The 27,175-nt window shown below is 45.8% G+C and overlaps 1 protein-coding gene across 1 annotated transcript in view; it reads left to right on the top strand.

Moving 5' to 3' along the window:
* Nucleotides 1-1,546: 1,546 nt before the first annotated feature.
* The window catches only part of carmil3 (capping protein regulator and myosin 1 linker 3), a 55,727-nt gene continuing 30,098 nt past the window's right edge, over nucleotides 1,547-27,175 (top strand). The window contains 15 exon segments of the mRNA XM_048254998.1: nucleotides 1,547-1,715; nucleotides 3,956-4,050; nucleotides 13,493-13,543; nucleotides 13,698-13,757; nucleotides 13,867-13,988; nucleotides 14,591-14,685; nucleotides 15,643-15,713; nucleotides 16,000-16,073; nucleotides 18,587-18,662; nucleotides 19,106-19,185; nucleotides 20,273-20,367; nucleotides 21,035-21,121; nucleotides 22,355-22,464; nucleotides 22,907-22,984; nucleotides 23,707-23,783. Coding sequence (XP_048110955.1) covers nucleotides 1,658-1,715; nucleotides 3,956-4,050; nucleotides 13,493-13,543; nucleotides 13,698-13,757; nucleotides 13,867-13,988; nucleotides 14,591-14,685; nucleotides 15,643-15,713; nucleotides 16,000-16,073; nucleotides 18,587-18,662; nucleotides 19,106-19,185; nucleotides 20,273-20,367; nucleotides 21,035-21,121; nucleotides 22,355-22,464; nucleotides 22,907-22,984; nucleotides 23,707-23,783 — 1,229 coding nt within the window. The 5' untranslated portion in view covers nucleotides 1,547-1,657.

Here is a 27,175-nt window from a genome sequence, read left to right as displayed (position 1 = left end):
TGCTGTTTACACCTGAACCAGCTAAGAGGATTTTAAGAGGAGAGAAATTAAAATATGGGGTGCTAAGTGTTATTTTATAATAATATACATGCTTGTGGTCCCAGCATATCCGAAACTATTATATATTTAGTGTTTAAGTAGTAGTATTTAAAGGAATACGGCAACATTTTGGGAAATTAGCTTATTCAGCATCTCCCCCAGTTAGATAAGATGATACATACCCTTTTCGTCTGTGCGTGTAATAACTCCCACTTCTCACTTCTGGGAGACCTCAATGAACAATGCTAAACTAGGCTAATGGTGGGTGCGTCAGACTGAGTTACTGCATGCACGGAGACAAGAAGGGTATGCATAATCTTATCTAACTCAAATAAATGGTGAATAAGCTATTTTCCCAAAATGTTGGGGTGTTCCTTTAATACAGTGTTGGTTCAGGGAAAACTATCTCCCTTTCAGGTTTCTTATAATAGGAATAATCTCCATAATTGCCAATAAAGCGTGTTCTAATCATCATATATTTCTGCATCAGAAAACATTTGTCTCGTGTTCTAGTAGGACAAGGTAACTATAGAGGAAAGGCACACTGCCATTGTGTTCTAGTAGGACAAGGTAACCATAGGGGAAAGGCACACTGCCATTGTGTTCTAGTAGGACAAGGTAACCATAGGGGAAAGGAACACTGCCATTGTGTGTTTTCCTTCTGTTCCCACATGAGGGCAGCATATTATTAAAAATATGAGCAGACAGCAAGATGAAATGCAGTCCATCCCTTTTACTTTGCACACTGTGAAATGGTCTGCCACACTTGAACATGTTGGTAAGCATTTTCAGGCTGGCCATCTCCATGTCTCCCATGTGATCTGTGTCTTTGTTAGAGCAGTCACCTAATGCCCTCTCTATCCCTCTCATTCCATCCCATTGAACTCCTCTTCCCTCCCCTGTGCCCCCAAGGGCCTCACTTTTTAATTCTAATAACATATTTGACCAACATAGACACAAAGGTCTGTTCTCCCAACAACACCGACACACAAACATTTGTGTCCCCACACACACACAGCGTATCCATGGGGGCCCTTGGGGCCACAAGAGGAGACAACACCACTGCAAGCTGTGCATACCCATGGACCCCAAAAAAAAAAAAAGCCTAATGAAATCCAGATTTTAGTTCATAGCAACAAATAGTTTGCACAGCATGAAACCATTAGAGCAAGTCGAAACAATTGTTTACCTTCTGGGCACAACGTTTTGAAAGAAAATAAAAACGCGATGCTTCAGATTCCATAGTGTTATAATATAAGCCTACGAAAATGTTATTCTCTTGAGGGGATGGTAGTACGTGGCTGCGTACAGCAATTAATATTAATCACGCGTCCACATAACGTTAATATATTGTTGCTATTTATATTCGGCATAAGTTCGTTTTTACACCCTCGCTGCATCACCGGTCTTCGTTATCCTCTTGCGCCTCAACTCTTCCCGTCCCCACTAGACTCAGACCTCTTCCCCCTCCCACCTCTGTTATGATATGTTTATAGGCATCGAATTCGCCCGCTGCTCTGTTGGATTGCCTGAACGGGGGCATTAGCGTCTCTCCCTTGATTACCCGGAGCAAAGGGGGAGACTGGATTCAAAGACAGTTTGAAAGAGAGCGCACGCAATGGCATCTAAGGAGTTATCTGCCGCTGGATTCTTTACCGTCAGCAGAGAAATAACAGGTATGGGAATACTTTAATTACTTACAGCGCGGTAGGCTATTGACGCTACTGTGGACATCTGTTCAACTGGGCTACTGCAAAACTGGGCTACTGCAAAACTGGATTAGATTAACGTTACTTGACTCGGCATGTTGCACGCGTCGCAACATCCTGTTTTCCTTATGATATTAGGATTGATTGAATTCTTTACATAAGTCTTACAGACTTTTCCCAAACGGATTGATGTTCATTAAATGATGATGGGTTAAGCGCGTCGCGGGTAGCCAAGTGAATTATCATTTCTCAAGGCCAAGTAATTCACGCATACCTGTTATTCAATCCGGTACACTGTTTCCATGTTGTTTGCACTTAAAACAATGAATACATATTTATCTATCGTTCATTTCTGTGTGAATGTGGAAGCGTGCTTTGTGTATTTGTGAGTGTGTTTGTGCGTGTGCGTGCATGCGTGTGACTGGTGTGTCCGCGTGCGTGAGTGTGTGGGCGCCAGTGTATTTTCTGGCTTTGATGTGTTTCATGTTGGTGTGGGAGTTTTTGCGCACAGTTCTGCGAGTAAACCGACACCGAGTATATGAACGACTGCTTTGCCGTCACTGAGACACACTTTCGTCCCTTGGGTGAAGGACACCAGTTAGTTGGTGGATTTCTTGACAGGCACGCGCGTGTGACACATACACACGCTCTGCCGTGTGACACAGACGCTGATATGGCAGGAACGATTGTATACTTGGGGCGTAATAACGCGCAACTTAACCAACACAACTGTTAATGACAGCATGACACCTCTCATTGTTAATTACCAAGACGGGCTAGTTATCATAAATCTTTAACATAAATCCTTGCTATCTCCTCTATTTGGACGTTAACCTGAACTGTTTGTTAAAATCTATCTATCTATCTATCTATCTATCTATCTATCTATCTATCTATCTATCGGTCCATCCATTCATCCATCCTGCCCACCCAGCTGGACATTTGTTCATTCCTTTAAGGCTGAGCATGTGCTTTGGTGTAGCTAGGCTGTCTTAGACCTGTCTCTCTGGGAAATCTCATGGGGTTTAAGTGATTGGGCTTTACACAGATTAAAGTTGATTACAGCCGCACAAACTCTCCGTTTGTCTTTCCCTGATCCCTCTCTCTCTCACTCTCTTTCTCTTCCCATCCCCCTGCTTTGCTCGGTTGGCTCCTTCAGACACTAGGGAATCTAGGGCCCTAGTTGTATTGGCCTGTCTGGTAGTGGTACGGTGACAGCTCAGTATATGACCTGGGGGATTGGAAGTAGTCTGCCGAACAGCTTGTCTTGTGTCTCCTGTCATGATGTCTCTGAGACTTGTGAAAACAAACAAACGCAGAGCAAACGCACACACACACACACACACACACACACACACACACACACACACACACACACACACACACACACACACACAAATAAACAAACACACACAGTTACACTGCAAAGCTCAGATATGATCTTAAAATACTCCTGTGACATGTATTCTGCTCTTTCAGATGAGAATGGTTCAGTTAGCTCCTATACAAGTTTTGCAGAATGGCTGACCTCATATTTCTTTTCTTTCAGTGCCTCAATAGACTGGGTATTGCCTACAACCTCACAATACAATACGTATCACGGTAACAGAGGCCACGATATGATAGATATTGCAACACGTTGATTCTGAATAATGACCATATCCAAAACTAGAATTCAAATGAACAACAGTTCTTTATAATTAGCCCTTTGGGATTGCAAAACTTTACGTAAAAACACTTACGCAAGTGTGAAATTAAATTGTAATTAATAATTATGTTTCAGATCGGACGGTTAATTAACTTTAACTTTAATACTTAAAATGAACTTTTCTGTTGTCTCTTTTGCTTTTAGTGTTTGGAGGCTGTATAAATATCGATATATCAATATTTTGAGCACAACCATACTGCCTCAGTAGTTCTTGGTGTCATTTGATGGTGGCTCACACAGTGTGTGCTTGTGGAGAATTTACTCACATACTTTTAAACATTTTCAATGGCAGTTGTGCGTGCGTGTGTGTGTGTGTGTGTGTGTGTGTATATGTGTGAGTATGTGTGATACCATCAAGTTTCAAAATTATGTTCTAGACCTGCCTTACAGTGAGAACGGCGACGAAGCTTTATTGACGATGCCGTTATTTTTCATCTTTACTGCATCTAAGCCCGCTTGTTATTCCCTGTTTACGACTCCCCCTCTCTCGTCTCCGCAGACAGCATCAGAAAGGTCATCGACAAGCCATCAATCAAGTTTGTGCGGGCTGTCAAGCTTGACACCAAGAGCGGCAAATCAGAGGACAGAATTCTGGTAAGGCACCCTTCCTCCGGCCATCTTCACCCACTTAAAACCCTCATAAGCCTGAGTGCTGTTAGCACAGACAGGACGACCTCTGTACTGGCCTCTCTAAGTGAACAGTAAAATGCATCATCTCTAAGTGCTGCATAGTGACATGCATCTCTCTTTAAAGTTCATGGTGTCATGTGATATATAACATTTTTTCTTTTTACTGACCACAGAAATGATTATAAACCTAATTAATCTGTTGATTGGGCCAACAATCAATGTTGGTTGACACTTAGTCTCATGTGGTTGTGATGGACTTTGGGATTTTGTGGTGAGACTGCACATCTGGAGACAACACTTGTCCAAGTTTGGGGCTTGAATTGACTATGTCACAAACCAACCGTAACAAAACTGGCTTTCCCCCTTACACCCAACCACAATATTAGTCACTGCCACTCACAATCTCACATCATTCAGACAAACAAAATTTTTGTTCTCAAAAGGTTCCAGCTGTGTATTGCAATCAACAACTGGTTACCATCTGTTGTAAGATGTAGTGCTTTAGGATATTAATGGCTGCTGTGTGTTGGCGAACAGCAGTAGTAGCCATAACTGGAGAGACCTGCTGATAAGAATAGGATGGCATGTGTAGTAGCAGTAGAAGTAGTAGTAGGCGGAGGGGGGTGGGAAGTGGGGTGTAGTAGGTCGGACAGGTGAGGCTGGCTTACGGTGTGTGCCTGTGCAGTGCAGTCCGGTGTGGGCGGCTGTGGAGATGCCCATGCCCAGGGCACAGAGGCAGCAGATTGGGACATCTAACAGCAGGCGGCTTGGCAGAGTCGCCCAGATCGGTTTCTAATGATTCACTCAGATGCATAAGGGCCAGCCAAACAGGCACACGCATGCATACACACACACGCACAGACCCACCCACACACACACACACACACACACACACACACACACACACACACACACACACACACACACACACACATACATACAAATACACACATGCAAAGACACACATGCATTATACTTAACATCGTCAAATGCAATCGACTGGCGGGAAGATCAACTCATTTCCTGCTGAGTGTTAAATGACTCTGTTGACTTGAGCGAAGAGCGATCTGTCCTGTTTCCTACTGTAGTCTTCCTAACTGGTTTTCACTCTGACTTTTATCAGTCTGTCATCTTTTCAATCGCACTCTCTCTCTCTCTCTCTGTCTCTCTCACACAAACACACACACACACACACACACACACATACACACACACACACACGCACACACACACACACATACTCTCCCTCTCTTTGCTTGTTGTCCCCTGGTCCTCAGATAGCCGGCCCCTACAGAGCGGGTCTGGCTCAGCTCTCAGGCTCTGCTCCAGACGTCACTGTTCCCTGACCGCCCCACTTGTTTCATCTGTACTCCATCCTCTGGAAATCATGGCCATCCTGACCCCTCCTCTCCCTCCTCTCCCTCCCTCCCTCCATCCCTCCCTTCCACTCTGTCTCCATCTCTCTTTGTATTCTTCCTCTCTGTGACTATCTGTCCATCTCTATCAGCGTCTCCTCCACCCCTCCCCCTTCTTTCTTTTTGCTCCGCTCTTTCTCTCTCTCTTCTCCTCTCTCTTCTCCCCGCTCTTTCTCTCTCTTCTCCCCTTCTTTCTTTTTGCTCCCGCTCTTTCTCTCTCTCTTCTCCCCGCTCTTCTCTTCGGCATCTTTGTCTTCGCTCATTTTCCCCAGCAGCGCATCCCTGGTAGGTCAGCCTTGAGAGGCGGCACATTTATTCGGCTTCTTATCAAAGCCAAAGTTTGCTGTGCCGATACTGAAAAAGCTTGTACATAGTCATGCAAAGAGAAACTGATATGAAATGATGAAATGCAATAAACATGTGAAAGCACCCACCCACACACACACACACACACACACACACACACACACACACACACACACACACACACACACAGGCTTATACCAATATCAGGCAACATCAGACATACATACATTCTTACATATTGTACATGTACAACACTCATACATGTGTACTGTGCATGCATGCAAATGATATGCAAGCATGAAGACGTGGGTGGCTTTTGTATGTGCCAGTGTGCTCCACCCTGTCAGAAAGAGATGTGCTGAGCCCTTGTGCAGCAGAGAGCCCTACGCCCTCTGTCTGTCACCCCCGTCCTCCCTGAGGGCTCGACTGCTGGTATCCAGCTGTCTTTGTGTGTCGGCTGTGCCCACCAGACTTGGCTGGCACACACGCGCACACACACACACACACACACACACACACACACACACACACACACACACACACACACACAGGAACACAAACTTGTAGGCACTCACAGTCACACACTCATACAAACACACAGTGATAAACACACACGCACACACACACCCAGACAAACAAATGTACACCATACAAACAAACCTCTCACACCCAGCCAAGTGCCGACACACAACACACATACACACACACACACACATGTAACACACACACACACACACACACACACACATGCAACACACACACCACACACACACACACACACACACACACACACACACATACACACACACACACACACACACACACACACACACACACACACACACACACACACACACAGAGAGACGTATGCACATGCACAAACACACTTATGGACAGACACTGGCTCCACCACATAAAAGCACCGTGAAAAGATGTGAAAAACCCAACACTGTGCAAACGTGCTGTGAAATCTCAGCAAACACCAGCAGAGACAGAAGCAGTGTGCCACAGTGGAGCACGGGGAGCGAGGATGTTGCTATCAAAGGGCATCCAAAATAAAAAGCGTGCGGTCGAGAAAATGGGGTGATGTGAGCAAAAAAGCAAGTGGAGAGCAGAAGAAAGAGGGAGGAGGAGAGGTCGCTGGAGGAAATCTGATGTGTTTTGATGCCCCAATTATCGCCTTCACCCCTCCGTCAATTATTTATCCTGTTCTGTCGCTCCGTGTGTGCCTCCAGTGGCGCGGCGTGCCTGGCCGGGGTATTAATGGGCCGATTAGGGGCTGTGATCGCTACAGCGTGTGACACCACGGGCCCTCTCCTGGAGCTCTGCCCCGGCCCCTCACACACACTCACTGCTCATCGCTGGGACGCTGCATGCACATTAACACACACATGCACATTAACACACACACAAGCACTCACATACACACACACACACACACACACACACACACACACACACACACACACACACACACACACACACACACACACACACACACACACACATTAAAAGTGCAACAAACGCTCATATCCCTGGGATGTTTCCTCTTTAACTTCAGAACTTACTGCGCTACCACTGTGCTCCACCTAATGCAGTAACAGGCATGTCCCCGTGACAGAGAGAGAGAGAGCCTTCTGATGGATGCCAGTGATGGAGTCCTTACTACTGTAATTCAAAACAAGTGTCCGAGTGGCAGAGCTGTGCAGGAAAATGCTGTCCTTAAGTGGAGAAGCTACACTACAGTGCATTTCATGCTGATTAGATGATTCACTCTCTAAAGTAGTCTACAAATGTCTGCACCAAAGTAGAATATGTCTCTACTGAATGTTTTGTGGTGGTCGTAGCTCTGATTCTAAGCACTTCCGTTTAATTCTTGCCTGGACCTGCTGGGCTGAAAAATAAATCCCAAATGGCACATTAATTTATTCACTGAGCAGCTGTTTGCATCCAAAGTTAGTGTAGTATAGTGTAGTGTAGAGTAGTGTACTGTAGTGTGTTGTGTCGTGTCGTGTCGTCGTGTCGTCGTGGTAATAGGTGTGGGTCGTGGTCGCGTCGTGTAATGTCGTTATGGAGTAATGGGTGTCGTGTAATGTTGTGTTGAGTCTTCCAAAGCCATGGCTATGTGTGTTGTTGGTTTCTCGTTCAGTTTAGTGACACAAATTAAGGATGTAGGGCACACACTAGTGTTAGACCTTACAGACTAAACCAAAGCAATATGGCGAACTAATCAATTTGGTACAGTGGGATGCGGTACATCTTTGTTCCACATCATCACAACCTCTTGTATAGGCCTTTCACAACACAAACAAATGCTCCTTCAGTTGCCTGCTGTCTTTTCACAAGCAAAACAGTTATGCGTTTTATTAGTTATCAGGTTTATAAGCATCTGACATTATTATCTTAAATTATAGTAATTCTGCCAATTTCCTCGGAAAGTGGAGCATCGACTATGCGGTTATGTGCAGCTTTTCTATTCTTTATATGCAAAGTTGGGATTGGGAAACAGTTTGACCTGCAGTGGCTCGATCCTTAATTGCTGGAAATAATTGGTGTTAAAGCCAGATGATGCTTCAAACCATGCAGATTGTGCTGGGGTGATGCTGGGAGGAGCAGAGTTCATTTAGTGTGAGGGAGTTATGATGCAGCAGAAGCAGCAGCAATTCACTCCCCTTATCTCAACTCACTTCCATCCATGACACACACACACACACACACACACACACACACACACACAGACACAAAAGAAGAGAAGGGAAGACAGTGAGAGAGAGAGAGAGAGAGAGAGAGAGAGAAGATTAATAGAACAAGACAGTGAGAGAGAGAGAGACACAGAGAGAGAAAGATAGAAAAAGACAGTGAGGAAGAGTGAGACAGGAAGTGAGACAGAGAGAGAGGGGCTCTGAAGGTCATTTGGCATAGGGCAGGCCGTATTGGATAGCTTTTCCTCACCAGCGGCTCGGAAAAGGCCAGGAGATATAAAAGCCCTGTTATCAGTGCTCTCTGACTTCAGCTCTCTCACTTGCCCGAATTCACATTTAAATAAGCTCAGGCGGCACAGCAGAAATATAGGCCACGTATTGATAAAGCATTGAAGGGAACACACGGGACAGACAGTGTGAGTTCACTGGCAAACACACCAGATTAAACAGATTACTAATGCTACACTATGCCAATTAAATGCATACCGGTAGTATGTAAATATGTGAATACAATAATCTCTCTCTCTGTGTGCTAATATTAAGTTTCATCTACCTCTTCTCTCCTCTATTTATCTAGCCTTTCCTACGTCCCTATGCCTATGTGTTACAGTGGAGCTTTGATATGGGGGTCTCATCTTTTCATTAGTGAATCTGGAGCAGAGGTTTTTAAGCCAGGCTTTCTCTCCTCCTCACCCTGTTGCTCTCGCGATGTCTCTCTTTTGCTTTCTTCTCTTCTGCCCCCCTCAGATTCTTTCAGTTCAGTTCAGACAACTTGGTTGATCTCAAGAAGGGCAATTTGTTAGCTGCTTACCAGTCCAATACACACAAGCACAGCCAATGTCATAGACCACAAATGTCACAGACAACAGATGAACATACACAAGTCATAATTAAAATGAAATACAAATAAAATATATAAACCTAAATGAACTAAAAAACATATCATTTTAAATAGTATTAAAATTATAAATTACAGTGCGGTTACACGGAAACAAACAATCAGTGTGGCTACAGTACATGTGCAGAACCAATCTGATTAAAGCACTATTATCAGAATTTGGAATATTTAATTTTACATTAATTTAATTTTACATTAATTTTACTTTTACATAAGTGCAGAGCCTTATAGAAGTGAACAAGTATAAATACAATTCCCATAACCCTTCTGCAGGGGAGTTTTGAACATTCTAATAAAATATTCTGTTCTGCAACAATGTAAGTTATAAACTCCAACTCAAACTCCAGTGGAATATTTAGTTACATGACAGATTTAATCAGATCGAAATCAAATACTCCAGGTTATCCTCTCTGATTTCATAAAAATGGATTTCAATTATAGTAGACAGTTCCCATGACATTTTTAATTGAAGTAAAGAGTATAATTGGGGTGAAATCTAATTGTTTGATTGCATGTAACTACCCTGTGTTCAATTCAGTAGCCTGATTGCAAATTAAATGAAAGACTTGGTGTAGCAGTTTGATATCCCTAGGGGCACGTCCGCATAGGACACTCTGTCCTTCTCTGAAAAGAGCGGCACCTGGGGCATCTGTGCAACCCTTACGCCAGCGCTGCAGTGGCCTCTGGGAAAGCCCTGTGCCATGTTCTGTGAACCATGTTCACCTGAGCAGTGGGTGCAGCAGCCAAGGGCAGCAGCTCCAGCTTTGGCCATGGCTCCATGGCTGTAGGCTGTGATGTGTCACCCACAGGCAGCCAGGCAGGCAGCCAGTCTGCCCCCTACTGCTCCAGGTCTCCCTGTCCCTGCCCCACGGGGGTCAAGTGACGTGTCCTGGGCAACCGGCTCCCCCTTTGAATCCTGGACCGTGTTTGAAGTGGGAGAGAGTCAGCAAGATCCTAGCGACTTATGATTAATATAATCCCCCGCCTCCTCCACGCATGCCTCCTCCTCCTCCTCCTCCTCCTCCTTCTCTGCCTTACTCAGCCGGTCTCTCTCTGTCTTTCTTTCTCTCTCTCTCTCTCTCTCTCTCTTTCATTTCTTCTTCTCTTTTCCTCTCTCTTCTCTCTTCCCTTTGCTCTCTCTCCTGTCTCTTCTTTCTTCTCATTCGTTCACCCTCCTCCCTCACTCTCTCCAACTGCCACTCGTTCTTGCTTCTCTCTCTTCTCTCTCCTCCTACCCCTCCTCCCTCTCTCTCTCTCTCTCTCTCTCAGTCGCTCACTTTTCCTTTGAACTAACTTGGTGCCATGACTTGGAGGCCACTGCCAAAGCTCTCATCAGCGAGACACTGTCTCCGAAGGCTTGATTGGATGCAGGAGGCAGATAGACTAAGAAGTCCGCTCCTTCTTCCCCACCCAACCCCAGACTGATCCGATTGGATGCCCAGCCGGGGAGCCAGGCCCTCTGTGCCCTCCAAAGTGCCAGTGATAGGGCGACACTGACAGCCGTCCCTCAGCGACTGAACCTACACTGACCTCCATCTGTGACAGCAAGGTGCCAAATCCAGCTTCACTGGAGAGAGCTTAGGTCACACCAATTTAACTCCACTCCAGCAGACAGGCACCAGACGACAAAACTCTCTCAAACTGTTTCTCGGTTATATATATATATATATATATATATATATATATATATATATATATATATATATATATATATATATATATATATATATATATATATATATATATATATATATATATGTATATATATATATATATAGAAAAGCTCATGGAGACACAGCCCATACAGATACAGTTCATTATTCATGGGAGCGCATTTAAGGAGAAATCCTCATTGTGCATATTTTGGCGCTAGCAGCCCAGACCTCCTCCTACCCCTTTGGAATTTGTAGGCCCGCAGCCTTTGAAGTGCTCTAATTTATGCGTTATTCCAGGGCAGCGCACACACGGAGCATCCAGCCCTAGCATTGCTTAGCGCACTCATAAACAGATCAAAACCCGCCACGAGGACTCAATATTTGATGCTAGTGTTTATGTGCTGATCTTTTGTCTGCGCCTCTTTTGGATAACAAAGCCTGCAGAGGATCACAGATTATGTGGCGTACGGCGTAGTAGACGACTGTTCCTCGTCAAACAGACTTCTCTTTCATTTTTCCCCCTCCATTGACATTGTCTTTCACTGTCTTTAGAAACTATAACAGCCTATTGATCACTTTCTGTCTTTCTCTTGCCTGCCCTCTTCTATCCATCTCTCTGTCTCTCCCCCTCTCTTTTTGTGTGTGTGTGCTACAATATGTTTATACACGTTGGTTCTCAAGCTTGTCAGGGAATTTGATGTGGCTAACAATGTTTCAATAGCTCCCTACTGAGCCCTGCTCTTTCACACAGACACACACTGTGTGTGTGTGTGTGTGCCAGTCTCCCTCTGACAGGTCCTTTAGCCTCTGCTCTGAATGCTGTCTGGTCTGGTCCTTCTCCTAACTGCCCACACCCATCCACAACACCAACCCGATGAAGACTAGAGAGTGAAGGACCTATGGGGGTGAACGATTGAGAGGGCTGGACTGAGGGGAGAGAGGCAGAGAGAGCAGGAGTGAATCTGAGGACTTTATTAATGGGAAATCTGGTGTCTCCATCGCCTTCCCTCTCCCTCACAGCGGGACGCCATTAGAGATTCATCGGAGGGAGGCCGCAAGGAATTGGAAGCGACAGAGCAGAAAAGAATAGAGGCCTGCGAGCAAAGAAGAAAGAGAAACAGAGAGAGACAGAAAGACTGAGAGGGACAGACAGAGAGAGAGAGAGAGAGAGAGAGATTGTTATGGCCAAGAGGGCCTATAATCGAAATAAAGGGGAGTCATAGAGGGAGAGAGCTGAACAGGAGGAATGTACACACTCTGACTTACAGTATGGCAAGACAGAGGGGACAAAAGAGGACAGGAGAGACAGAGAATAGTGGTAGTCTAATCAAGCAAGGTGGTGATGGTGGTGGGGGTGTTGAAGCAGGGTGTGTGAGTTAAAGGGTGTGTGTGTGTGAGAGGAGGGAGAGGGAGTGAAGGAGGTGTAGTCTGGGAGGGTCTAAATGGAGTATGTTAATTAAGGGCTTTGAATTATGAATGAGATTAAGTAGCACTGCAGACTGGCCCAGACTCTTCTCTTCTCTCTGTATATACACACACACACACACACACACACACACACACACACACACACACACAATGCATAAAAGCAAGTACACAGAGAATCTCATACCCCTGTACACACACAAACAAACATAAACCCTTTCCTTTCATGTGTCACCCTCTCTCTCTCTCCCTCTGTTCTCTCTCTCCATTTGTTCTCTCTCTCCCTCTTTCTCCCTCTCCCCATCACCGTAGTTCTCTCTGTCCATACTCACATAATCCCTCATTTCCCAGCTAAGAAGACAGAGAGGCTCAATTTCCCCCCGTCTCCCTGTGTCTCTATCAAATTTCAGTGAGGCAATACTTCCACTGCAGAAAAAATGCTATGATTTATTCATAAAGCTGCCTGATAGCATTGCTCTTTGGTCTAAAAAAAATCATATTAAGAAAACATTACTTTTGAATGTCTTTATTAACAATGAATCAAATGTAGTGAGATAATGTCTGGACATCTGTCTCATCCTCAAACCAAACTCTTTTGCAATGTAGCTTTGATTCTCAATGACAGCTTTGACAGAATGCTGAATGTGTTTCTGTGTACCGTCCAGATTAGAAGTGTCATTCGTTTAACATTTAGGTAAACAAGCAGGGTCTGGGGACGAGACAGAGCATCTGCAATGACAAGAATGTTGATATTAGGAAGCTCTTATTTGAGTCTTTGAGGAGCTATTCTCCATCTGTATGGATGTCAAGTTAGCCAATGTTGTGGCCAACTTTAATTGTGTTTGAATTAGATTTTTTTTTTATCCTGTTTAAGTATTGACAAAATGTGGAGTAAAATCAGACATCCATGTTTGTACAAGAGTTGTGTCTCTCTTTTGTGAAGCTAGTGTTTGCATCGTTGTGCTGTAAGTCAGAGATCAATAAGGCCTTATCTCTACATTTCAGGTTCTGACAACATGGAGACTTTACCTTTTGGCTGCCAAACTACCAACCAAGGTTATCAACTTCACTACTATTTATTCACACTTCTTTATTCACACTTCACTATTCTTTATTCACACAAATCTTGCCAGATTTTACTTTAAACAAGAGGTGTTTATTACTGGACTAACCTATAGTACCTCTGGAACAATTCTTCCTTTGGTTGTAGGTGGAACAGACATTCAACTTCCTGGAGATTCGGGGAATGAATGCTTACCCAGAGTATCAGGTGAGGCATGCTGGGACGCCCTGCTGTTTTAGGTGCTCCATCTGTCAGTTGGTGCAAGGTTCCTGGTGTTTGAGACTGCAGTACTTGATTGAAATGTCTGCCGCCACAGGTTGTCATAGAGACGGACAAGGCCACCTACTCCCTCAGATTGCAGTGCATTGATCACCTGGATCAGCTCATTGGCCACGTCAACTTTGCCCTCTCACAGATTTTCAACAACTCCATCTTTGCGTGAGTGAGACACAGAACCCCCCCCCCCCTGTCCTTCCCCTCGTTCTGTCCCTCTTTTTCACCGTCTCCCTTTTGCTTCACCTGTCCTTACCGTCTCTCTCTCTGGACCTGTCTTTTCATATCCCCTCTGTTTCATTCTTTCTCTCTCCTCTACCTCTCCCTTTCTCCTCTCCATCTCTCCCTCCCTCTGTCTCTCTCTATCTCTCCATCCTTCTATCTCTCTCTGTCTCTTATTTCCTGTCACTGTTGCGGTCGTGCCTCTCTCTCTCTCTCTCTCCCCCCCCCCTCGCCCGCTTGATCAAATGTGTCTGTACTCAAAGTGTTTCATAAAGGCGTCTGTGATTTGTTTCTGACATTCCTCTGTTCTCTACGCATGCTAAAAAGACAGCTAATATTACAAACATTGACTCCGTAATGATACTGGTGAAAGGGGGGTAATGAAGACATTAGCTCCTGTCCTCTACACACTCAAATGGAAGGCATTTTGAAAGTGCTGGGAAGTGTGTGTGTGTGTGTGTGTGTGTGTGTGTGTGTGTGTGTGTGTGTGTGTGTGTGTGTTTTTGTTCACTGCGTTGCCGTGCTTGTCTTCCTTGTTACTGCAGGCCCCCCATCTGTCGGGTAGATGGAGAACTCACAGAGGGGGGGCCCAAATTCTCCCCCAACTCAGAGGCATCCGTGGAGGCACAGAGAGCCTGCGGTAAGGCGGATCGCTCTTACATCCACACAGAGTTGCCTGGAAACTTGTACTGTCTCAGTGGTACACGCACATACGCACACATACACAAACACACACACACACACACATGCGCACATACGCATGCACACACACACACACACACACACACACACACACACACACACACTAACACATTAACACATTCTTCCTCTTTCTGATAAATGCATATACTCAGGCAGACAGACGCTCAGACATACTCTTTTTAATACCCCTAATAATACACCTCTCACACACAGACACACACACACACACACACACACTTGCTTGTGCGTAAACAGAAACTCATGGCCACTTAATATACCCAGTTATTCAAGCTCACACCACAAAACGCACAGTATGCTCACAGTCGTCTCACACACACATCAACATTTTCATTCAGTTGTGAGTCAGCCACATAATAACCACTATCATCCCACATTCAGTCCCAATGGGGCAGAGTGTAGGACGGACGCGTGGCTGCGCTCTGGTGTTAATGCGGCTGTCTAATCCTGTTTTTGGAATCCGCCGCCTCTCCTCACCTCTATCTGTCCATCCACCTCACCTCTCCCTCTCTCTCCCTCTCTCCCTCTCTCTCTCTCTCTCTCACTCTCTTCCTCTGTCTCTCTCCTCTCTCTCCCTCACTCTCTTCTCCCTCTCTCTCCTCTCCCTCACTCTCCTCTCCCTCTCTCTCCTCTCTCTCCCCTCTCCCCCTCTCTCCCTCCTCTCCCCCTAAACCTCTTATTTACTCCTCTGTTCATTTTCAATTACTCCTCTTAAGCTTCTCTTTTCCTCCCACCACCTTGATTTTATTCTCCTCCTCACATCTCCAAAGTGTTACTCTCGCTTTTTCTAGTGTATCCTTCTTTTCTTTTTATTGTTCTCTCTCTTTTCTCTGCCTCTACCTCTCTCTCTCTCTCTCTCTCTCTCTCTGTTACCCAGGAGGCTTTTCAGAGACGTACGCAGCCTTGTGCGATTACAATGGCATTGGTTGCAAAGAGGAAGTTCAGTGGGCAAGTGGCTTTGCTTTTTACAAAATTAATCTTAGTCACTGTGTTCACATGTTCATAATACTTGGTTTCTGTGTGTGCGTGTGTGTGTGTGTGTGTGTATGTGTGTGTGTGTGTGAGGAAGTTCAGTGGGCCAGTGGCTTTGCTTTTTAAAAAATAAATAAATTAATCTGAGTCACTGTGTTTACATGTTCATAATACTTGAATACTTGGTTTCTCTCTGTGTGTGTGTGTGTGTGTGTGTGTGTGTGTGTTTACACCAATGTGACCTTGTGCGCCCCTCTCTTAGGATGTGGACACCATCTACCACTCCCAGGACAACAGGGAGTTTAACCTGCTGGATTTCAGTCACCTGGAAAGCAGGTAACTCTCTTTCCCATAAGAAGTAAGCGAAGTGCCATTTGTGTGACATTTCACACAGGTCTTCATACAGCGTAGGCGGAGGTGGTCACTGTGGATTCTGATGTGACCGCCACTGTGTATGACCATATGCCATTTTTATACACTGGTTTCTCTGTGTTGGTCTTGTGTTCTACCTCAAACTTTAGATCTCTCTTTCACTTCCTCACAAATACCTGCTCCTGCAATACCGCTCATACAAAGACACACACACTTGTGGTAAGGCGGATCACTCATGCTCACATCCACACAGAGTTGCCTGGAAACTTGTACTGTCACACACACACACACACACACACACACGCGCACACACACACACACACACACACACACACACACACACACACACACAAACACACACACACACACATATCCTCTACCACTACTTATTCTGCATTTGCAGGCTTGTGGTTTTTTACATCCGGCCCATGTTTTCAAATGCCCCCCTTCTCTTCAACATGCTACCGATTTATCAGCTTGACACAAAGCCTTTCTTCTGACTGTCGCCTGCATGTCGTCTCACCTCTTTTATTTTTATCAAGTGGTGGCTCGCTCCTGAAATAGCCCCCCGATTTTCACACCCGGCTTTGTGTGTCGTGAAGGCCCTGGCTAGCTTGCCTCTCTCTTTCACAAATAGCCCGAGTGCTGCTGTTTGAACTGGCTGATCTGGGTCAGCATGGGTCTGTGCTGAGCCGCTGATTTTTGTGTTTGCCCGGGCAGAGTGTTGTGTCTGCGCCGCTGGTGAAAGCAGGTTAGCCTCAGTGCCCCGTGCTGCGCACACTTCAAAGGAAGGTTTTATCCTTCGGTTGGTAATGCAGTGTGTCGTTTGGGGCTTCGCGCCATTGTTGGCGCCCCCTTCTTTTATCTTTGTGCTACTCCTCAGTACAGAGACTGCTGCCGGAGTTAAAATGCGGATGCTCGTGTTTTTTTTTTGTGTTGTTGATGTGTTTTTCTCTGTGTCAGTCGCGGTGTGCAGTGAGCGTAGCGGCGGTTGTTTTGACCGTGCTTGTGCTGTGCCGCTGTCGCGTCTCCTGTGAGTTTGACTCGAGTGCTTCTCATCTGTTCTTCTTTGGCTTGCGTCTCATGCGAGTTTGCGCTCCTGCTTTGAAAGAGCTCACGCATGCCACCCCACCCCCCCACCTCAACCCACTCCTTACTACAAGAGCCTCCACATGAACCCAGATGCACAAGGCATGTTTAATGGTGGGGCTGATTTAAGTGATGCTACATTGAAACACTGTTCCATCCTTTTTAATCCATTGTTTGAAAATCATGTCAGAGGTAAGAGAATCTGATGGCTTCAGCTGAGAGAAAGGGGTTACTGTTGCGCCTGTTAAAATGAAACAGCCTTTGTTGAATGTGAACAGGAATCTGTGTAGTCAAATTTGTGTACTCAAATTGAATATATTGTCAATTAGGCTCTCCTTTATGGAATAAAGAACGTATGAATTCTCTCTATTTTGAAATCTATGTCTATATGACCTTGAAGAGATTGAGGTCTTTGTGTGTGTGTGAGTGGTTCAATGCAACACGAAGCTCGTCTGTATACCCAGAGAGAATTACAGGGCATAAGCAGCAGTAGTTTGTTTTTTTGGTATTTATCACTAGTTGTTATCTGCTGTTAGCTGCTGGTTTTCCATGAGAGAGCTTCAGTGAAGAGAGAAGAGCTATGTGCCTCTGGGCAACACGAGGAGCAGTTTCCCTCGCCGTGATGGAGAAAATGAGAACACAGCCATCAGCCATATTGTAATGGAGGGCATTCCTCTCAAAGAGCACTTCTTTTCTCTCACTCTTTCTTTCTCTCTCTCACTCCTCTCTGCCCTTCGCCCTTACCCCCCCCTTCCTTCTTCCCTCAACCCATGTCTCTTTCTCCATCCCTCTCCCTCTCTTCCTCCTACCACCATGCTATCTCTATCTCTCTCTCTCTTTCTCTCTCTCACTCTCCTCCACTCTCTCCTGGTTGCTGATGGCTGTGGAGTGGACAGTCGGTGCTGTCGGCTCTGGTTCCAGCGCAGGATGAGAACGTTTTAGGCCCGTGGCCAGGATTAAAAGCTGTATCGGAGGGACTTGGCACAGAGTTATCCACAGCCCTGGCTGCCCGTCTCTCTATCGATCCTCCAGAGCCCCCCAGCCCCACCTCACCCTTCTCCTCCTCCTCCTCAGGACCGGACACCCTCTCAGGGAGAAATTTACTGCTGAATCTGTCATTTTGCCCATGAATCATAATGGGCCATAATGCCTCCTAGTCCCCAGCGACTTTATTCATGTGGTGTAGCTGAGGCTTTGCTTGCCAGCGAGAGAGGCAGTGGGGAAAAAAGGAAAGCGCTGGGTTTGTTTAATGAACACTTTATTTGTGAGGGGATTGAAGCTGAATATGTTGTTTGAGGTTCTGGAATATTAAAGTCTCTTCCTCGCATCCTCTCTCCTTTTGCTATTTATCTTTGAGTCGTTGAGTTGTGCCTGTCTTTCTTTCACAGGGATCTTGCTGTGATTGTGGCTTCAATGGCTTACAACACATGGTTCACCAAACTCTACTGCAAGGATTTGCGCTTGGTAACAACCCCTTTTTCCTCTCTCACGTGTTGTTTATTTCACTCTGAATGACCTGGTATAGGGCACTTAAGGCAAATTTGTGTAGGGCACTTTTTTAAAGTTTTTTTTAGTATCTGCCCTTTGGCTCAGTGTCTGCCTTTGACTCCTCCGTTTCCTATCCAGACTTCCTTTCCAAAGTTTCCATCCTGTCTGCCTGTGTGACTTCTCTCTTTTTTCTTTTTCTGTTTGTCAGTACCCCTTTTTATCTCCCCCTCTCTCTCCCTCTCTCTCTCTCTGTCACCTCCTCTGCCTGTTTCTACAGTATCTCTCTGTCTGCTCTAGTTGTTGTTTATGTATTTGTTTGTCAGTGCTGGTATACAGTACACCAGATGCAGTGTTTTGCATACAGTATATCAGGTACAGAAGTCTGAGTGCCTTTCTGACCTGTCTTTTCAGGGTTCGAGGTGGTGGAGCAGGTTCTTCACACCGTCAGCAAGTCCAGTAGTCTGGAGGAGGTCACCCTGGAAAATGCCGGCCTCAAATCGTTAGTTCTCTCAGACCACTGAGTCACACATTGACATCCTTACATTCTTCATTCATCACTCAGCTGATATACAGTACATTTATCCCAAGGCCACAGAGGTGTACATTTCATCACACATATCTCCTCCTTGGGCATCCCTAGTCCATCTTTACTTCATTTAGCAGATGCTTTTATCTCAAGCGACTTGAAGTTCAGTAGGTATATTTCAAAGGTTCAATGATCAAAAAAATTATGTTTTCTATCACATAATGATAGAACATTTTCTTAAGGCTCATAAAGGTTTGGGTTAGAGGTGCATGAAAACATGCATTAGTAAAAGATTCACATAACATTTAAAGCACATACACACACACACACACACACACACACACTGTCATAGATAATTAAAGAAGAGTATCTGTGCTAAGCTGAATTATAATGTAGTGACAATGTATTTATGCTTGTTTAACATACGTATTACAGTGGGAGTGAAAGAGTGTTTGTAGGTTCTTTCTGTGGCCAGAGGTGCTCTGAAACACCAGCCTGATGGAATCAGCTGAGAGGATTGGTGAATGGTCCTTATTCTTGGTTGATGGAGTCTGCCTGTCTTTCTGCTGCATATCTATAAATGTCTGAGAGGTGCCAGTGTTTTGGGTTGCCAGTTTGATTATTCTTGCAGATTTTTTCCAGCTTCTCATTGTCAGGAAGTTGTACTAGAGTGCAATTTTGAATGTGAGGACTGATTCAATCAGTGACTGACACACTGCAGTCAGACATAAAACAAATTAAGTCTCATTCTTCCCCCTCAGTATAGCATACTTTATAGTTTGTCCTAACATATGAGCTCTCTGGGTATCAAAGCTATGATCTTCTTGGGGGCACGGGCCCTTATAGCCCAGTTAGTGTCACTCTCCCGCATCTCCACCCTGTCTCACGCCACCAGTCTCTGATATCTGCAGATTGTCGACACATCTCTTCCTGTCAGTTTAAGCCCCTCAGCCCTTAGCCCAACCCCCTCACTCACCTGGTCTTTGATCATGTGTCTGATGGACTCTGCCTGGCTGCAGTCTCATCTGGTGTCATGTCTCTCTGTTGGTCCACCGGGCAGGGATTTCCCTCAGAAGATGGCCACGGCTCTGTGTGAGAACCCGGCGTCAGTGATCCACTCCCTAAACCTGGCCCACAACACGCTGGACAGCCAGGGTAGATATTGCTTTCATCTCTCTCTCTCTGCTTTTATTACTCTGCTTTTTCTGTCATTGTCTGTCAGCGTAAGAGCCCTACATCTCTATTTCCGTCTGTATGTGGGTGTGTACGTGGTAGCTGCCTGTGCCGGCTTCTCTCCCTCTCTCTCTCTCACTCTCTCTCTCTCTCTCTCTCTCTCCCCCTCTCTCTCTCTCTCTCTCTCCCTCTCTCTCTCTCTGTGGTATTTTTTTCTATTTGTTGGTTTGAGGGTGGTGTGTGTGTGTCTGTGTGTGCTGCCACTTATGTGCCTATGTGTGTGTGCTTGAGTTTGTGCATGTGTGTGTGTGTGTATGCGTGTGTGTGTGAGACTATGTCCTTTGTAACGGTCTTCCCCCTCTCCAGGGTCAGAGGCTCAGTATTTTGCCAGGATCACTCATCATTCTCTTGCCGACACATGCCACTCTTCATTAAATCAACATGTTTGTGTGTGTGTGTGTGTGTGTACATACACAGTCAGTGCAGCTTACACTTAACGGCAATCTGGACTGCAGCCATGCTCTTTAATGAATTTGTGTCAGCATTTGTATGCATGCATGTAGCTCTCCACCTGACTAACTATATGTGTGTGTGTGTGTGTGTGTGTGTGTGTGTGTGTGTGTGTGTGTGTGTGTGTCTGCCCATGCAGGGGTTTCCAATCTCATCCAGCAAGTGTGCCGCCTCAACAAAGGTCTACGCCTGCTCAACCTCTCCAAGACCTCCCTCTCCTCTAAGGGTGTGTGCAGCTGTGCTATCTCCCTGGGGAGACAGCACCCCCTGGTGGACGAGTTCCCAATCTCCTGTAATCCTGTTGACATGCTGGTCGCTGTATTTTTTAAAAAGAAAAAAACACGGTCTGCCACTGCATCAGTCCAGCAGCTTATCCTCCAATCAATACACAATTTATAACGGGGTGGACAGGGCAGCATGGCAGGGGCAGGGAGCATCCAAAAGATCATGAATGGAAAAACAGGGCAGCATGGCAGGGGCAGGGAGCATCCAAAAGATCATGAATGGAAAACCAGTCAATTCCCTCCATCCATGTTGTTTGGCAAGAGTGGTGGAGAAAGGGAGAACTTTATCAAGTCTTTACAGCTGTATTGACAAAGGAATAACAGGACACAGCAAACATCATGAAAGCGCTGCCCACGGGGCGGAATAAATCTGATAAACCCCCGTGTCCCCATAAATCAGTAAACCAATCTATGTGGTGGCTGCCGTGTATTCGTAAACAAACCTGCACAGGCAGGAGAGCTTGGTGTATCTACAAAGCCATGTGTTTCTCCCTTGCTGTCCCTCTCTCTCTTTTTCTCTCTCTCTACCTTTCTCTCCGGTAGCTCCTGGCTCAGCTCCTACTCCCGACCTTTCATTTCCGTCCCGCAATAACACTTTATGTGATGCTGGCGCGTGGTGCATTCGCTCGCACCCTTCGCACACTCTCTTCCGTAAGAACATCGGCAATTTGAATGCGAGGTAGAGAAACGTGCAGCGGGGAGTCTGCGTGTCTGACAGCAGTGATATTGAGCGGTAAATCTTTGATAGTTGCCACAGCTGCGGACAGTGATAAATGGACGGCATGGTGCCCTTGTTCTCTTGTCATGCCCAGTGGGCAGACCAGCGTGACTCTGGCCAGGGCAGACTGCCATATGGGCCTGTCCCACTGCCAGCCAGCCCCGACGCTGTTTAAGGATAAGTGACAGTCAATGGAGACATTGGGTTATGATTTTTAGCACCAGAGAGGGGGCAGGTGGGCAGCCGCATTCTAATGGTAATGCCTCCGCACTGACATTCTAATAGTGGCTGATGGAGGTGTTTTTGCACGGTCTGTCTATTTTTGCTTCCCTTTTTTGCACATTACTCATCCCCAAACTGCCTCATTCTCTCCCTCTCTCCATCCCCCCTCCTCCTCCCCCTCCTCCTCCCCCTCCTCCTCCTCCTCCTCCTCCTTCCTCCTTCCTCCTGCCCCCAGGTGTGATGTCTCTCTCTCAGGCGCTCTGCTCCAGTGACGACTACTCCAACTCCCTCCTGCACCTGGACCTCAGCAAGAATCCCGGGGTGCTGTCTGGCGAGGATGCCACGGTGAGAAATGTCGGCATCGCACCTGTCTGGATACTGATAGCACAGCACTGGCCCAGTTGTGGCCCTGATAAGGCACTGATCTGTCCCACATTAACCCTTGTAAGGAGTTCATATTTTTTTCTTACTCAGCCAATATTCCCGGGTCTGGTGGACCCACCACATTATTAGGCTTTAAATCAATACAGCCATAACAAACAATTTTAGCTTTTAGCAAACATTGCAAACGGGTCCCACAGACCTGAACACCTTACAAGGGCTATGACATCAGGGCCAGATCTGGCCTCGAGCCAAATGTTACCACCAAAACAAATGTACTGTGGATAAGAGAAAGATAAATGGACAAACAGTTCCAGATCCAAATGCAAGACAAAGACACAGAATCATGCATACAAATCTGCACTTACCGGGTCACAGTTTAATAAGAACCATTTTTTCCCTGCAGAACCTTTACTTGTTCTTGGCCCAGCCAAACTGCCTGGTGCACTTGGATCTCTCCGGGACAGACTGTGTGGTAGATTCAGTAAGTGCTGGCTGTCGGATCAGTTATAAACTGCTCATGATGAAAGGGTCTGCCTGCATGATGGAAAGAGGCACAGCTGGGCTCTGCCAGAAACTCTCATCTGCTCCCTGATATGACTAGAGACTACTGTGTGTGTGTGCGTGTGTGTGTGTATCAGAGTTGTGCAAAATTCAAATTGCAGTTCTGCTTCCTGTTTGCTACCTCAATTGAAATGCAAGTGAAATTCAAGAATTGAATTGGAATTTTGCACAACCCTGGTGTGTATGGTGTGTGTGTGCATGTGCATATACTGTATGCGTGTGCGTATGTGTATGTGAATGAGGTTTTTTGTAACAGGTTTTTTTTTTTTTTGACGACTTTTGATAACTCAGTGCTTTGTATCTGTAACCACTTCTCTGTACTTCTCTTTATCTTCCCATTTTACATCCACCGCCTATCTCTCTTCCTCCCTCTCTCTCCATCTCTCTCTCTCCCTCTCTGTCTCACTCTCTCCATCCCTCTTCCTCCTTTTCTCTCTCTCACTCTCTCCATCTCTCCCCCTCTCTCTTTTGCTCCCCTTCTTTTTTTGCCTCCTTCTCTCTCTCCATCTCCCACCCTGTCTCACTCTCTCCATCTCTCTCTCTCCATCTCCCACCCTGTCTCACTCTCTCCATCTCTCTCTCTCCATCTCCCACCCTGTCTCACTCTCTCCATCTTTCTCTTTTTCGCTGTCTTTCATGAAGCTGTTCGGGGCATTGCTAAGGGGATGCTGTGCTGATCTTTCCTATCTGAACCTCTCGAGAAACTCATTCTCTCACAGGTGAGTGATAACCTGCCGATCAAACACAACACAACACAACACACACACACACACACACACACACACACACACACACACACACACACACACATCCACATCCTGCTGAGTTTCATTTGCTCAACCCTGCCCCCCCTGTAGACTACTGTTTTGTGTGCGTATGTTTGTACGAGTGTGTATGTATGCACACTCTGATACACACACATGCACATGCCCACACACTAACACACACACACACACACACACACACACACACACACACACACACACACACACACACACACACATACACACACGACATCCCGCTGCCTCTCATCTTCCCAGGCCCGTACCCCACTGTGGCTCAGTGGAGCCCAGCCGACTAGATTTCTGTGCCCATAGTCTCAGGTCAGACACCTCACCAGCCGACCACTGCTCCGGCCTTGCCAGCTTATCAGAGAGTGTCCGCCTGAAAACACGAGTCATACTCTCAACTCGCCTGCGCTGTCATGGATCAAGATTTTACAGGCAGAGAAAATTTCGCCAGCCACGGCCCTCAGTGTTCAGTGATTAAGCAATAGTCCTTATCACAGCATGGCTGCGCTCTTCACCTACAGTACAGTAATCTGGACAACTCAGCCCTCTGATAGCTTTCCCTGTTGCTTCCCCATTAAAAAACAGCACGAGTTCAGGGGGAGACAGCAGATAACAGCGCCAGCATGATCTGTACGTGTGTGTGTGTGTGTGTGTGTGTGTGTGTGTGTGTGTGTGTGTGCATGCATGTGTGTTTTAATGACGCTAGCATATCTCATCTGCGGGAGAGGACTATGCCTCGAGTGGTTTTGGGGACATTGTGTCACTGGGTTCAGCTGGGAAGGGCCAAAGCTGCAGTTGTTGGGAGAGGGATTGTGTGAGTAGCATTGGAGAGAACAGGTTTGTGTGTGTGCGTAGCACTGGAGAAAGCACGTGTACAGTATGTGTTTGGAGGCCACAGCTGGGCAATCACGTAGTTGGAGGCTGGGTGGGAGACCGCGGTCTAAAGCAATGTGTAGATCGTATCATGGGTTCGAGCTGAGTGGATTAAACCGTGTGGTCAGCAATGTTTTATATACTGTGGGCAGTGTTTTACAAACTGTGTGCTGTCGTTTAAACGATGTGCCATGGCTGCGCAGGTGTGCCGCAGGAAACAAATCCATATTGAAGTTTTTTTTCTTTGCCCTAAAGACTCGTTAATAGTTTGCCCAAGGCCCAAGCCTTAAAATTGTATAGGCTATTAAAATCACATTTCATGAAATTGCCTGTAAACCTGATTGTATTTAATCTGCCTTTTTCCACACACGTCCATCTTTCTTGATGGCATTTATATTGGCTACACTCACATGCAGCTAATAGCTTATCACACCTCAAACACTGTGCAACATTCAGAGGTTGTCTGCTACATCATGCTGTGTAGCTAAAAGGCATAAACTGTACAAATACTTAAAAATGGATAAAAAGAAAATCAAAGCTTGGCAACAGATAGACGGTGGGCTACAACAGTGCTTGAGCTATGGGTTCACACATAGCTTCCTGACATTATGCTCATTTTTGTATTTTTGTGAGGGCAATAAGCAGCAGCAGACTTATTGTGTTGTGAATTTGGTATGCTTAGTAATATCATGGTGGTGTGTGATTTTATTCATATTAAATAGGGTGCCGCAGGGGAAGAAAACATTGGGAAACACTGATTTAAAGGGAGGTTATTGTGTCAGTTACAGACTGTGATTATGAACTCATTTCGAGAGAAGCTGTGTTGGTTAGAAACTGTGATCTTGTGCACCGTGGAGATTATGTAGCTGGGGGCGGAGCCCTGTGGAGTGGTCAGAGCTACATGCTTATTTAGCGGGAAATTGTTGTGTTGAGAAGAGGCTGCAAGTGAGATTATATTGTTTAGAGGCTGTGGTCTTGAGGTTGTGTGGCAATAGGTCAAGCCCTATTGAGTGCCAATGACTGTGTAGCAGTCCTTCAGTACAGTGAAGACTCCGTGGCTACAGGTTTGGATCTTTAGCTGTTAGTAGGTACTAGGGATGGGATAAAATATCCATATGGTATCCATGGGTATGGTATCCATATGGTCCATATCATATGGCTTCTTTTTGCGATACACCATCGAGCCACCAAATATTGATATTTTTACTAAAATATTCAGTTGTATAATTCATATTCTATGTATTGGATGGACTCATCCAACAACTTGCCTTACCAGACATTACTTCATGTATAAACATAAGCATATACTGTTACCAGACATTACTTCATGTATAAACATAAGCATATACTGAAATGTGTCTAGAAACACTGAAATATGCATTGAGAGATATGTTTATTTAAAAATATATATGTTTGGATTTTTAAGAGGCACTAAGCTAAAGCTCTAGGCACTTTGTACAATGTTTCAAATGAAATGCAGTGAATACATTCCAGCTCTTTCTCTTTCACATCATTAAATACATATATTGTGATCTTTTGCAATGTATTGAGTATTGCCGAGTTGCTGAATCGTGACTCTGTTAGTCTGCGATTCCCACCCCTAGTGGGTGCAGGCCAGGCTGTAGTCATGATTACCACTGAAGGGGTGAGGCTGTGGGTTGAGGTCAGCTGTTCAGAGGTTGCATGAGTGGTGAGGTGAGGTTAGAGGTTGAGCTGTGTGTAGTGACTTCATTTAGAGAGAGCTTATCCTCTATGTAGGCTATATTTCTGAGGACTGTGGTGGTTTGTTTTAGAAGCCGCTTCGCTTGTGTGTGCACTGTGCAGTGCCTGCTGCCATCAGTTAGGCATTGGTAGTGTTGGTTGGAAGCCATAATCATCATCATGGGGGAGATTATGTGGGAGTAGGATGATCTCTGAGCGTTTAAATGCTTGGGCGGTTGGGGTTGGGGTGGGTGGGGTGGGGGTCGGGTGGAGGGAGTTCTTTGGCAGTAGGTGGAGGTATGGTGAGGCTGTAGCTCCTCAGAGGTGACAGCCATTAAAAAAGAGCTTTGTGGTTTTTTGGCAGTGTGGGATGAGTGGGCTAAGCCCCAGGCGATGAGACGCCTCGGTCGGGCGGTCGTTAGTGAGGTTGTGTGGTACGAGGATTCAGTCACGAGAGTTGGGGACGGTGTTTGTCAGCAGTGTCAGCTCTTTGTGTGTTTGTGACACTTGTAAGACGGGTGTGACTTGCGCTCAAGCCTTTTCGGTGCTCACAGTCCAGGACCAAGGGGTCCGAGAGACTGGCTGGGCCACTTCAAAGGGACTAGACCCAGGGATGACCAGAGCACTCAGAAAACTTTTTAACTTGTTTATTGTGGTGCACAATCGACTGACATTTTGATGCACTGCGTCGTCCTCAGAGTGTTTGTGACACTATCGACACTAGCAAAGAGTTTGGCGGTAGGTTG

Source organism: Alosa alosa, chromosome 1, assembly GCF_017589495.1.
Source record: "Alosa alosa isolate M-15738 ecotype Scorff River chromosome 1, AALO_Geno_1.1, whole genome shotgun sequence".
Lineage (NCBI taxonomy): Eukaryota > Metazoa > Chordata > Actinopteri > Clupeiformes > Clupeidae > Alosa > Alosa alosa.
This window is presented reverse-complemented; position numbering and strand designations above follow the sequence as displayed.